Source organism: Patiria miniata, unplaced genomic scaffold (assembly GCF_015706575.1).
Source record: "Patiria miniata isolate m_02_andy unplaced genomic scaffold, ASM1570657v1 HiC_scaffold_9, whole genome shotgun sequence".
NCBI classification, from domain to species: Eukaryota; Metazoa; Echinodermata; class Asteroidea; order Valvatida; family Asterinidae; genus Patiria; species Patiria miniata.
Genome location: NW_024037076.1, coordinates 4,595,132 through 4,607,833, shown reverse-complemented (window position 1 = coordinate 4,607,833; position 12,702 = coordinate 4,595,132). Strand labels below are relative to the sequence as shown.

General features: G+C 40.7%; 1 protein-coding gene across 1 annotated transcript in view; it reads left to right on the top strand.

The window, feature by feature from the left end:
• The window catches only part of LOC119720324, a 77,569-nt gene that overhangs the window by 10,476 nt on the left and 54,391 nt on the right, over nt 1–12,702 (top strand). Inside the window, exons 3-9 of the mRNA XM_038189967.1 lie at nt 4,528–4,583; nt 6,007–6,102; nt 7,192–7,368; nt 8,860–9,012; nt 9,280–9,727; nt 11,033–11,209; nt 12,352–12,462. Of these exons, the coding sequence (XP_038045895.1) occupies nt 4,528–4,583; nt 6,007–6,102; nt 7,192–7,368; nt 8,860–9,012; nt 9,280–9,727; nt 11,033–11,209; nt 12,352–12,462 (1,218 nt within the window). The remainder of the gene's footprint in view (nt 1–4,527; nt 4,584–6,006; nt 6,103–7,191; nt 7,369–8,859; nt 9,013–9,279; nt 9,728–11,032; nt 11,210–12,351; nt 12,463–12,702) is intronic.

Here is a 12,702-nt window from a genome sequence, read left to right as displayed (position 1 = left end):
CGAAAGTAGTTTCAATTGGGGGCTATTACAGGCAAAAAAATTGGTGAAAAAAATATTTTCAATTTTTGACTTACACCCCCCCCCCGAACATTGGTCCAGATGAGTTTTGGGCCATTTGGGGCCCCTCTAACTTAAAAATGAAACAAGCTACTTTCTTTCTGTTTAAATATTTGAAATCTACAGCAAAAAATAGCCCAGATTACCAAGTTTGAAATGTCTGGGGGGTATAGTTTTAAATATATGGCCCTTTAAACATTGAATTTCGTGACGCGACGCGCTTTTGGCCCCGCCCACCTCAAATTTCAAAATGCTGTTGTGCAAGAACGAAAAGTCGTAGAGACCCCAAATTTTCAGAATTTGTATTTCTCCTAAGTATCTTTCAGTACACCAAAAAAGAAAAAAATCCAAGAGGTGATGGTGTGCAACATTTGTTGAGTTGGCATGGAATGACCCAACAAGGTTGCACTTTGTTTTCAGTATCCTTTGTTCTATCGGCCAGATATTTTAATAATAAACAACCCTCCCACTTCAACGGAGGGGTTGTTGAACGGGTGCTCAATTCTATATGCAGCCATCCTCCCGTTATATTTGTTTAACAATTGAGAAAATATAAAAAAAAAAAAAAAAATCATATACACTGTACATCATGCCAAATAACGTCATTTGTTTTAGTATCCCCATTGTGGACGTGACCTAGAAAATAGAAATGTATAAATTTAAACGCGCAACGCGCAATACATACACTGGCGGGGATCAAGAGTGCATGACCCCAATATGTATAATTTTCAGGCTGCGTTCATTCAAGCACGTACTTAATTACGCGCACGCCAGGCGCGCCCTAGGCGTGTATCCTCACGCCAGGGCGAAACTTTTCATTGGCTTAAAGTATTCTATGCCTAATGTGCATACGCGTGACCCTTCTTTTTGCGCGTATTGCGTGACCTCGGTTCTTGACATGCATGCATTTAGCCGCAGTGCGCAATGTTTGTTTACATGCTAGGTGTGCGATACTTAGAAGAAAGAATAATCAAGCCACTGCCGCAATTTGGGGAGCAATAATTTGCAGAGTGTAATGTCTTTACCATGCATGGTATGATGGTAAAAGGTGGTAAAGTGGCGTGCATATCGCATGCATTGCATAAATACAGCTGACTAATATCGATAATAATCCAGCAATTATCACAGGTTGACCGGCCTGCACCATTGCCAATTTGTTCATAAAAATCAAACGCGCTCCTTGCGATTTTTGATTTTAAATTCGAATTACCGGGTATCTGTGGGCTGTAGAGTTGCACAACTGCCGTGGTTAATTATTTTTCTGATTGTAAGTTAACATATTTTATTGCTGCACTGGCAATGTTTTGGCTGCTTTCAATTGTGTATTTATTATTCGAGAAGGGAGCAAGAACAAAGTGATGAGGCCCACACATCTATTTAGTTCCTTCTAACAATGACACACTATAAAGATTGCTTCTGGAGTTTGAGGAAAACTTGGTCGCCTTGACTAGGGGCCGGAAGGGAAGTTTCCATTCCCCCCCCCCCCCACTAATGAGGGTTTTTCGTGGGTTTTTCGCCTTTCCTGGGAGCAGTTACAACTTAAGGAGGGCGGCGACTTTCTTGTTGCCCTTGATAGTGTACTTATAACAGAAAAATTGTCATTTTTTTTCAGAGGCTTGATTTCGATTGAAACTGTTCTCCTAAATGTAATGTGGGATGTTTATTTCTTGGTGGGCCGCTTGCATTTGTTCTAGCTCCTGTGAAAATTCGGATCCCGGACTACCTGTTTATTGTGAACAAATTAATTAACTATCATACAACACAACTGTGTGAAGCTTTGAGTCGCTCTAATTTCCCATTTGGCATCTATATGGCCAAGCTCTTAGCAAGTTCAGCATTGTGACCTAAACTTGTTTTTCTTTGTATTTTATCAATTGCTTCTTTGCCAGTCTAGATTAGGCTGGATATTGCTTTATTGTATTAAAACGATTTAATTTCTTTTTATAAAATTTTAATTTAGTAAATAACTGTTAACTCGCATTCACGTCAGTCTGCCAAGCCAAAAGTTGCATGGGCTACACTGTGCACTGTGTTTTAGTATCCCCACTGTGGACGTGACCTAGAAAATAGAAATGTATAAATTTAAACACGCAACGAGCAATACATACACTGGCGCGCGGGGATCAAGAGTGCATGACCCCAATATGTATAATTTTCAGGCCGCGTTCATTCAAGCACGTACTTAATTACGCGCACGCCAGGCGCGCCCTAGGCGTGTATCCTCACGCCAGGGCGAAACTTTTCATTGGCTTAAAGTATTCTATGCCTAATGTGCATATGCGGAACCTTTCTTTTTGCGCGCATTGCGTGACCTCTTGGAAAAAATGGTCCGGTTAACATTGTTAACTTATTTCTTATGATGGGACTGCGGTTTGGTCGAAGTCAATTCAGCGTGATCGGCTGACTGATAAGGTTTACGTACAAAACCCCAAGCCAAGGAGGTTTTTGTATAGAAAGCTGCCGGACCACATTTTGCGAGAGTGTGTCTGTAATGCTTGAAGCCTGCCGTTAATGCTGAGCCTGCAAACTGCCAAAGTTACCAGTGGCATGCCTACATTTTCTCGTGCAAATAGGTCCCATTTTTGGACCCTAATTTTATCAAATCTGCTCTTAGATAATAGCCCAAAAGCCAGGGAGATGATCCTCGGCTATATTCGCACGATTCCATCGATTTTTAAACTAGACGGTCTCGTTTTTTACCAAAAAATTGTGGGGGCACTTTTCATGCAAATTAACGACTCGGACGCGTAGAAATTTTGAAACCCTAATCAAAATTATTGCGCCCGCTGTTGGTCTTATAGCGCCATTCAGATATATCTTCTGTCTAGCCAACACCCCCCCCCCCCACAGCCTATCCCCCCCCCACCACCACAACACCGCAAAATAATAGTAATTAAATACTGTTAAAAATGTGCTCGTTTATTCAGAAATTCATGAAGCATATTCAAACTGATTGGATGTTTCCAAAGTGTCTTTCCCATTTTGAAAAAGTTCTTTTTAAAAGCCCGTCAACCATTAGAGACACACTCTTGGAAAAAATGGTCCGGTTAACATTGTTAACTTATTTCTTATGATGGGACTGCGGTTTGGCCGAAGTCAATTCAGCGTGATCGGCTAACTGATAAGGTTTACGTACAAAACCCCAAGCCAAGGAGGATTTTGTATAGAAAGCTGCCGGACCACATTTTGCGAGAGTGTGTCTGTAATGTTTGTTTACATGCTAGGTGTGCGATATTTAGAAGAAAGAATAATCAAGCCACTGCCGCAATTTGGGGAGCAATAATTTGCTGAGTGTAATGTCTTTACCATGCATGGTATGATGGTAAAAGGTGGTAAAGTGGCGTGCATATCGCATGCATTGCATGAATACAGCTGACTGATATCGATAATAATCTAGCAATTATCACAGGTTGACCGGCCTGTACCATTGCCAATTTGTTCATAAAAATCAAACGCGCTCCTTGCGATTTTTGATTTTAAATTCGAATTACGGGGTATCTGTGGGCTGTAGAGTTACACAACTGCCGTGGTTAATTATTTTTCTGATTGTAAGTTAACATATTTTATTGCTGCACTGGCAATGTTTTGGCTGCTTTCAATTAATTGTTTATTATTCGAGAAGGGAGCGAGAACAAAGTGATGAGGCCCACACATCTATTTAGTTCCTTCTAACAATGACACACTATAAAGATTGCTTCTGGAGTTTGAGGAAAACTTGGTCGCCTTGACTAGGGGCCGGAAGGGAAGTTTCCCATTCCCCCCCCCCCCCCACTAATGAGGGTTTTTCGTGGGTTTTTCGCCTTTCCTGGGAGCAGTTACAACTTAAGGAGGGTGGCGACTTTCTTGTTGCCCTTGATAGTGTACTTATAACAGAAAAATTGTCATTTTTTTTCAGAGGCTTGATCTCGATTGAAACTGTTCTCTTAAATGTAATGTGGGATGTTTATTTCTTGGTGGGCCGCTTGCATTTGTTCTAGCTCCTGTGAAAATTCGGATCCCGGACTACCTGTTTATTGTGAACAAATTAATTAACTATCATACAACACAACTGTGTGAAGCTGTGAGTCGCGGAAGCGAATACCGAGACAAAAGGCCGGAATAAGCAAGTTCGGTATTTCAATTACCGGTACCCGAGGTTATTCGGGATAAACATCGCTGACGTGATGTTACGCGATGTTACGCGCACGTTATTGACGCACAAGCGTCGTGCACATGCACCTTTGATCCTTCGATTATCCCGAATGACCCGCGACCACATCCCGTGACCCATATCATTGCACATGCGCAGTTGAAATACCAAACTGGCTTATTCAAAGACCGGCAAACTCTGAATTTCAGAAGGTATCTCTGACACATAGTGTAGTCTTCTGGTTGTACGCCGTCATAAACAAGGACACTTTTATAGGAGGAACTTAAACGCTTTTATAATGCCATTTAAAGAAAAACAAACTTTTTCGTCTTTTCTCACAGGAACCTGTTTCATTCCATTCGGGCCAGATGCAGGAGATCAAGTCCTCTCACCAATTGTAAGTCCCTTTGCTTAGTACTTCTCTAACAAATACTATCTGCCTAGTAAGTAAGTAGAGTCATCACGAGCCAATGTGGCCCATCAGGCCGATGTTAATCTCCGGTTTCAGTAGCATGAAACGACTGAGAATATTTCTACAATAACGGGACGGAATGCTATAGTCCTTCGCAGGTTACTCCCCAGCTAATGCGAGTACCCATTTATACTCCTGGGTGGAGAGAGGCAAGTGGGGACGAAGTGGCTTGCCCAAGGACAAAACGTATGGCCTTCAGCTGGATTCGAACCCCTGACCCTCTAATCATGGGTCACGAACCTTAATTACTAGGCCACAGTTCCCTGGGGATAGCACGGAGCACCTGAAGGGAGTTAGGGATAGCACGAAGCGCCTAAAGGGACATTAAAAAAAAAAAAAACATATTAGAAAAATTTCAGTTCATTATTTTGTGTGTTTGTTTTGAACACATCTAATGATATTGAGTTATCCTTTCATGTTTGAAATATTGTTCGACTTTCCCTTTAGGGGCTCCGTAGGATAATATTAATCAAGTGAATACTGTAAAATAACAATTGGTGGTTTAATTGCAATAGAACAAAAGTGCTCCTCAACAGTGAAGGGACTTTGAAATGTTGTGACGACACAAATGTGGCCACGACACACTAGGCAATTTACAGGCTTGTTCTAGGTAATGTCCAAGAAGAAGAAAGTCACATTTTAATTCCATGTAATATTCTCAGAAATGTCCATAAACTGTTGGAAAAAAGAAGAGATTGGTTCTTTTTGAGGGTTCCTTCAGCTTGTGGTCTATTTGGTTGTCTCTGTTACAACTGATAATGTAACAACCAACGGATAATGTATCACCAACCGATACTGTAACAACAATTGACCGATACTGTATCACTGACCGATAAAGCTTGGTTCATACTCGGTGCAAAAGCGAAAGCGAATGCGAATTTGTGACATCATGGCAAGTATTCGCACTGCGAATTCGTAAAAGTTGAACACATTTCAACTTGGGCGAGTTTCGCAGCGAACAATTCTTGACGTCAAATTCGCGTCGCTTTCGCATTCGCATTCGCGCCGAGTATGAGCCAGGTTTAATGTAACAAAAATTGACTGATAGTGTACTACTGTTATAACACTATCAGTCACTTTTTGTTACATTATCGGTAATTAGCATTGATCATGTAACAAACATTGACTGATGGTGTACATTCTACTTTAATACTTTCGGTAAAGTTTTGATACATTATCAGTCAATGATACAGTTTCGGTCAATTTTTGTTACATTACTGGTTGGTGATACGTTATCCGGTGGTTATTACAATGTACATTATCAGTTAAAACAGTCTCCAAGTTTCCGGTGAAATTGGTCTCGTGTGACTTGACCACATTTTACGTGTTTTCGATTATCTTATTTTAGGGTGCAGTCGGAGATCGAGCAAAGGATTTCGTTTCACCGCTGTTTTCCCCGAGAACATATTTCCCATATTGCAACCACCTGTATCAGAATCTCTATGTAAGTACAGTTGATGTTATAATTCACACTGTTAATTGCAAGCAAACAGTCATGAGCTTTCAAACATTCATGTGCCCGTGCTTTCCACGAAGTGGGGCATATTTGGCAAAAACATGTGATCGATTTCTTTGCAGAACTCGGCGCCACTGAGTAGATAAGGGACGCCACATGAATGAATCGCGGCCAAACACAAGACTTATCGAACGAGAACAACAAGTTTAATGAGACATTATAAAAAAAAAAAAAGGTGAAAGCAAGATGGCTGCGTACGTGGGATAAAGTAACAGGACGCATGAGGGCACTATAACCAACTGGCGCAGGGCGCTTTTTTAAGAACCAAATTCGCATCATGTCTTAGCGTCGAGTACAATTAGGCTTGCTTTAAAGTAATAACTGCATTGTGGCACAGATGGTGGTAACCATTATAGACCAATCCAGGCACGCTACCAGTTCTATCACGAAGGCCCCCTTCAATGGCGTAAGCATTGGGTTAGCTTTTGACAATCGGTATATACCGGAATATTAAAAACATGTAGGAATTGTTAAACCAAGTGCAAATCAGATGTGTTACAGACTGGTATATTGGACATATTTCGTGAAAGTTTCATGTATATCCATTGTACCATTTTGGAGAAACGCGCTAGCAAGGAACACACGCTAGTCTGACCACGGTTCCATGGTTCAACAAATTTATTGAAATTGCGTACTGATGTGAATCAGTGTGATGACAAATAAAACCCGAGTCATGGTGACTGACTCATTGACGTTATTGACACATTTAAACAAGGGCAAAACCAATTCCGTGTGCGGACTGGAAAATGAGCTGCTTCAATGAAAATGGCATACCTCCTCAACAAAGCCACTTATTTGAAAACAATTCAAAATTCCTGTAAAAGACAAGGTAATAACCATTCATATGAAACACTCAGGTTTTTCTCAATTTACTCTACTTGCCACCAAAAAATGGTGAACTTGGGTACAAATCATTCTGACTCACCCTGTATGTATACGGTAGGCCCTTTATTATTTCCCCGTGTCACTGATTAAATGACTGATTAATTGATTGATTGATTGATTTCTGTCATCTAGTTCAGCGACAATGGAGTTATTATCTTACTGGACAGCGGATCATATGAAGGCTATGCTTACCCCAGCACAGACAGTTCAACATTCGATTCCCTAGACAACACTGCCATTGTTGCACCGTTCTGGGCAGATGTGAAAGGTAGTCTCCTGACTAGTTTGGAAAGTAATGTCTTCTATCAGGTGAGTATTTCGTAACGTATTAATTAACGTCTTCTCTCGGGCTAGTAATAAGTAACACAATGAGTAACTATCTGTTACTATCTATACAGGGTGACCCACAAAAATGCAACCCTGAAACATTTTGATTTTTATGTTTTGGATGTCAGATTAAAGCAGAGAGTTTTTTTCTTTCAAGTATCAAAAAAGTCATGAAAACAGCATATTGGGTTGCTGAGAGAAAGCAATTACATGTATGTAAAGGAAGTAATTATTTCATCCTTTCTAATAGTGTTTTAAACAGAGAAAAATTGTACTGTAAGCCCACTGTGCAACTGTCTTTTTTTGTGCAATATCTTTTATATTTTGACATATTTGTGATGCTAAAAAGGTTTAAAATAGAACTAAAAAGGATAAGATACCTGGTCAGGTGGAAAATAAACGTATTCCACCAAAAATCTAATTTGTATTCTTGTTATATTAGGTGCCATGTTGTTTGTAAGGATTAGGACACATTGCGCCACATGCATTTCATGCACAAATAGGTACAGTATAAATCCCTTAATTGTGGTAAGGCCATTGGAATGGACCAAAGATGAGTTGTTTTACAGAGATGTTTTTTTCTCAGCAACCTAATGTGCTGTTTTCATGATTATTTTAGTATTTCAAGGAAAACAAACTCTCAGCTTTAATCTGATATCCTAGACATAAACATTTACAGATCACGTTTTTGAAGAAAAAAAAGGCGGCTGTTTCAGGTTTACATTTGCTTGGGTCGGCCTGTATAGCAACGTCTGTAGTTAACACTTCTGCTAGATTAGTAAATAATAACTTTTAGATGGTAAGTATTTAGTATCTTCTTTGTAGTATTTAGCTTAGTCTTTAGTTGCGTTATTAGATCAATTATATCAATAAGTAGCCTATCAAAAGTATTGATTCTGTTATGTGTCCTATCCAGTAAATGTATAGAGTAACTTTCTGTCAACTGGATTTAAGTAGTCTCTTCATTAACATCTTCTATCATAAAAATATGAAGTAACGTCTTTAACGTCGTGTTTATCAGGAAAGAATAAGGTGACGTTTGTAGTAACATGTTCTCTCCATCCATATTTCGTCATCAATCAATTGAAGAAGGTTAATTCAGTTACGTCTTCTGCCAGTATAACGTTCCTAAGGAATATCTAATACCAAAATAATACTTAATTATGTCTTTTGTCACGTTAGTATCCGTAAGTTTAGTATTAGTAGTAAGTAGTAACTGGTAAAATCTTCTATCAGGTTCATATTTTTAACTGAAATATTAATCCAATTTTGAATGTCTTTAGGACTGTCTTAGCAACGACTTCTCTCATGTACCTTAAGGGCATTTAAGCCAATTACTAACTAACAATGTCTTTCCTTGTTTCGGAAGTGCAATGTACATTGGTGATTTGAACTTTACCACCCCAAGCAAATATATTTGATCCTGTTTTTCTGATCCTGTTTTTCTGATATTTGATTCTGTTTTTCTGCCAGGTGTATGACTCCTCTAACTCCAACGCTGATCAAGGTAGAATGATGGATTTGGTGAGCGCAAGGGTGAACGCAGATCCTGCGCACAGCTACTTCACGGCAAATTGGATGTTGGTGATCACATGGTATAAAGTGCCAGCTATTTCACCCAATCCGGTAGGTTTTTGGCTTCAACCATGCCATTAATGTCTAATTTCTGTAGAGCCGGCTTTCTATTTGTTAGAATACTGTCCTTAACGAAAATGACCGATTTAGCGTAAGTGTACACGAGCGTCACTTCGTGAAAACGAAAATCGCTCCGTTCTGTAAGGTACGCGCGCGTAGCGAGCACTCAAGTCCACTTGGGTGTTATTACTTCGTGGTGTCACTGACGATATGTATACAGTGTATACATTGTTTATACTTTAACGTTTTCTTTTGTAGGCGACAAACACTTTCCAAGCTGTGCTGGCTACCGATGGGGTGCATAGTTTCGTCCTCTTCAGCTACGCTAACATGAACTGGGACGCCACTTTGCTTGGCAACGACAAGGTTATTTCGGGTTTCACGTGTGGCGGTGGGGGCCAGAAAACTTACATCGATGTCCCCTTCTCCATGCATTACCGACCCGACCAAGTTACGGGAAACACCGGAAAGCTTGGCTGCTGGATCTTCCAGATGGACAACAATCCATCGGACTTTGTCAACCCGCGCCAGTTTTGCTACGACTGGCACAGCCGCCAAGATTCAAGCACACTTGTCAATCTGATAAATCGTAGACAATGGCAGCACAACATATGTCCCTGTTCTGCAATCTGGTTGCGATTCGATAGAAGATTTATCTTTATATTACCCTCCGTTGTTCTACCTTCATCTTCAACTCCACGTGTCGGTAAGACAAAGTTAAAGCATAAAGAGGTGTAAAAATAAGTTCACTGATTTAACCCTAAAGGGGCCGGGGGGGGGGGGGGGGGGGGGCGGAATCCGCCCCCCCCCCCTCAACATTTTCCGTGATAGCCTCTAAAAAATTTTTTTCGCGATCCGAGCTGTTATGACTTTTTAGCTTTGACTTTGCGCATCTTTTGATACAAAAAACATAAAAATCGGACCAAGGGTTGCCGCGTAGCGAAAATTTTTCCGGCGAAAACTGAATTTTCGCATATACGTCGTGTACACAGAGCAGAATTGCCATTCGTACATATGAATAATTAATTAATTCCAAAACCCTTTGACCTATAGTCATGAAATTTCTTGGGTATGTTTAGGAAGAGTTGCTCTATGCATGTGCCGAGTTTCAAAATTTTTCGTCACTCGATGGCCGAGATCTTAGGGGGGGGGCGGATCCGCCCCCCCCCCCCCCCCCCCCCCCCCCCCAGCTGAGAGATGGTCAAAATAACCCGGCCCCTTTAGGGTTAGAAAATTGCCCAGTTTGCAAGTTTTTCTCCTTTTTTCATGCTGAATTGATTTCGATTTTACAAGCAAAAAAAGGGTATTACGTTGTTGATGTATGTGGTCATTTATTTTGATTGCGTTTGTTACTGGGCCATTCTATAAATTTGGTAACACCTGACCTGTGTATAATTTGACATGGAAATCTAATTGAAATTGACTACAAACTATTTTTTCATTCAATTTGTTTAGCAGGTACTTTGCATTACATAATCACTTCTTGGAGGTCGAAGGCGTTAAAGAATGAGTCATGTACATGGACCATATTTCGTCGCGTCAGTGCAACAAGGTCGTATCTCCTAAAATGGCATGAACGACGCAAAACGCGAGTTTTAGAATGTCAAAAGGTCGTATCTCGCTTAAAATAACCCGGATGTACACGCAAAGTCAATGGACGTCGAGATACGACCTTGTTGCACGGAACGTATTTGAGCGAGATACAACTTTGTTGCAGAATGGAGATATGAACGCAAAATGCAAGTTTTAGAATGTCAAAAGGTCGTATCTCGCTTAAAATAACCCGGATGTACACGAAAAGTCAATAGACGTCGAGATACGACCTTTTTGCACGGAGCGTATTCGCGTAAGATAGGACTTTGTTGCAGAATGGAGTTACGACCTTGTTGCACTGACATGACGATTTATAGTATGACCTCATTGCGTCGCTGTTTTGCACATAAGGATTCTTCTGAATAATAAGGAACCCTGTATGCAAAATGACATTGTTTTCCTTTCAACATCCGGACAGCCAACCAGTTCTGTGTAATGTCAATAATACAATTCCCTGGCTCTCCTGGAGTGAAGTGTTGCTACAATGGATTTGGATTTCTATCTGATGAAGTTGGTGCATTGGAGGCCAGCCGTATGGAAGTGAGCCCGTACAACCCATGGTGGTTCAACAATGACTTATACCAACAAAATTTTGGTGAGTTGATTTTTCTGTTGGTTGAGTTCCTTTAATTTGCCCTTTGGATTGCATGCTAGTTAACCAGTGTTTAATTTTGTTCACTACCCCACACTGAAGTTGTATTCTCTGTCTATTTTTGGAGTTCTATCCCCCCCCAAAAAAAACAATACAACTACATGTATATTCCTTTCCAGATTGCTATTTTTTTTAGAATAATGTTTTTCGTTGTGTATAGTTTGAATCCTACACGAAGATTAGAAAGGTTGGCAATTCAGAACACGTGTCATGTATAATTTCAATGGCCATCTCAAATTCAGCCTTGAATGAGACTAGTCATTCTTGCCTTAATGCTTGACCATCAAATGGTCTGGAATTTCATTTCCACAAATACAACAAAAAAAACAGTGCAAATATACGACTCAGCTCCTGGCATGTTTCACGGCTTAATGTCTTCAATGATCGGAAAAAAACAAGATAAATGAAAAAAAAAATATATTAAATCTGCTGTTACATTCAATCCATTCCGAAGACCTACTGTGGGCGTAGAGTGATAAAACATCGGCACTACTGAGTAGGCCTAAAAAGCAGGGGGCGTAGGCCTGATTTTTTCAGGAGTAAGGTTGACAGATCTTTTTTTCATGGGCTCTCTGCAAGCATAGGCCTAGAGTGCTCATGGTATGCATCAGTAACCAGCAAAACCAAAAGCCTGTATTGAAATGTACATTCCCAAACTGAAAAACCCGATTCAACATCAGAGCAAGTCCATCAGGCGTGTTTCCCATGGGCGTCGTCGGGATGTTTTTCTAGAGGGGGCAAAGCACATTTCCCCCGCAAAATCATTGTATTTTATCTAGCATATTGTCAATTTATCAAATTTTTTCTAAGGGTGGGCAGAGGTGGGGGGGGGGATTTGCCCACCCCACCCCCATTGAAAACCCTGCGGCACCCAGGTTGTTAAATGTGCATTAAATTTACAGTAATACAACTTTTTTTGGAGGGGAGTGCTTTTCCGGGGGGGGGGGGGGGGGGGGGCTAATGCCCCTCCCTCACGACGCCCATGCGTGTTTGTAAGTGTCTTAGGGCTCATTAAATTGTATCAGGGAAGGACGACACCTAATGTCAACATCCTTGATGTTGGCAATTCTTTGAACTATTTACAGTGGAAGATATCCTGCCTCGTTTCTACTGTTGCGAGGAGAGCGACCTCTGTCATCTTTACCAAGACCAGCGCCCAAGCGCACTGTGTTACATTCGAAGACCTGTGAGAGTAGGTATGTTTATTGGCTCATATTGAGAGAAAGACATGAATTTATCGTTTACAGCAATTGCATAACAGTTTAAAGCTCACTACTTGTGGTGGAAGAATAGTATTGAAGAGAGTTATGCATTACAAACCCAATGTAAACTGTATTAGGTGTCATTAAGGGAATAAACCGGTCCACTAAGCCCCACCCCAAGAGGTTTTCACCAATCACAGCCATGATTGACGCCCGACATGCGTGCACTAGTGT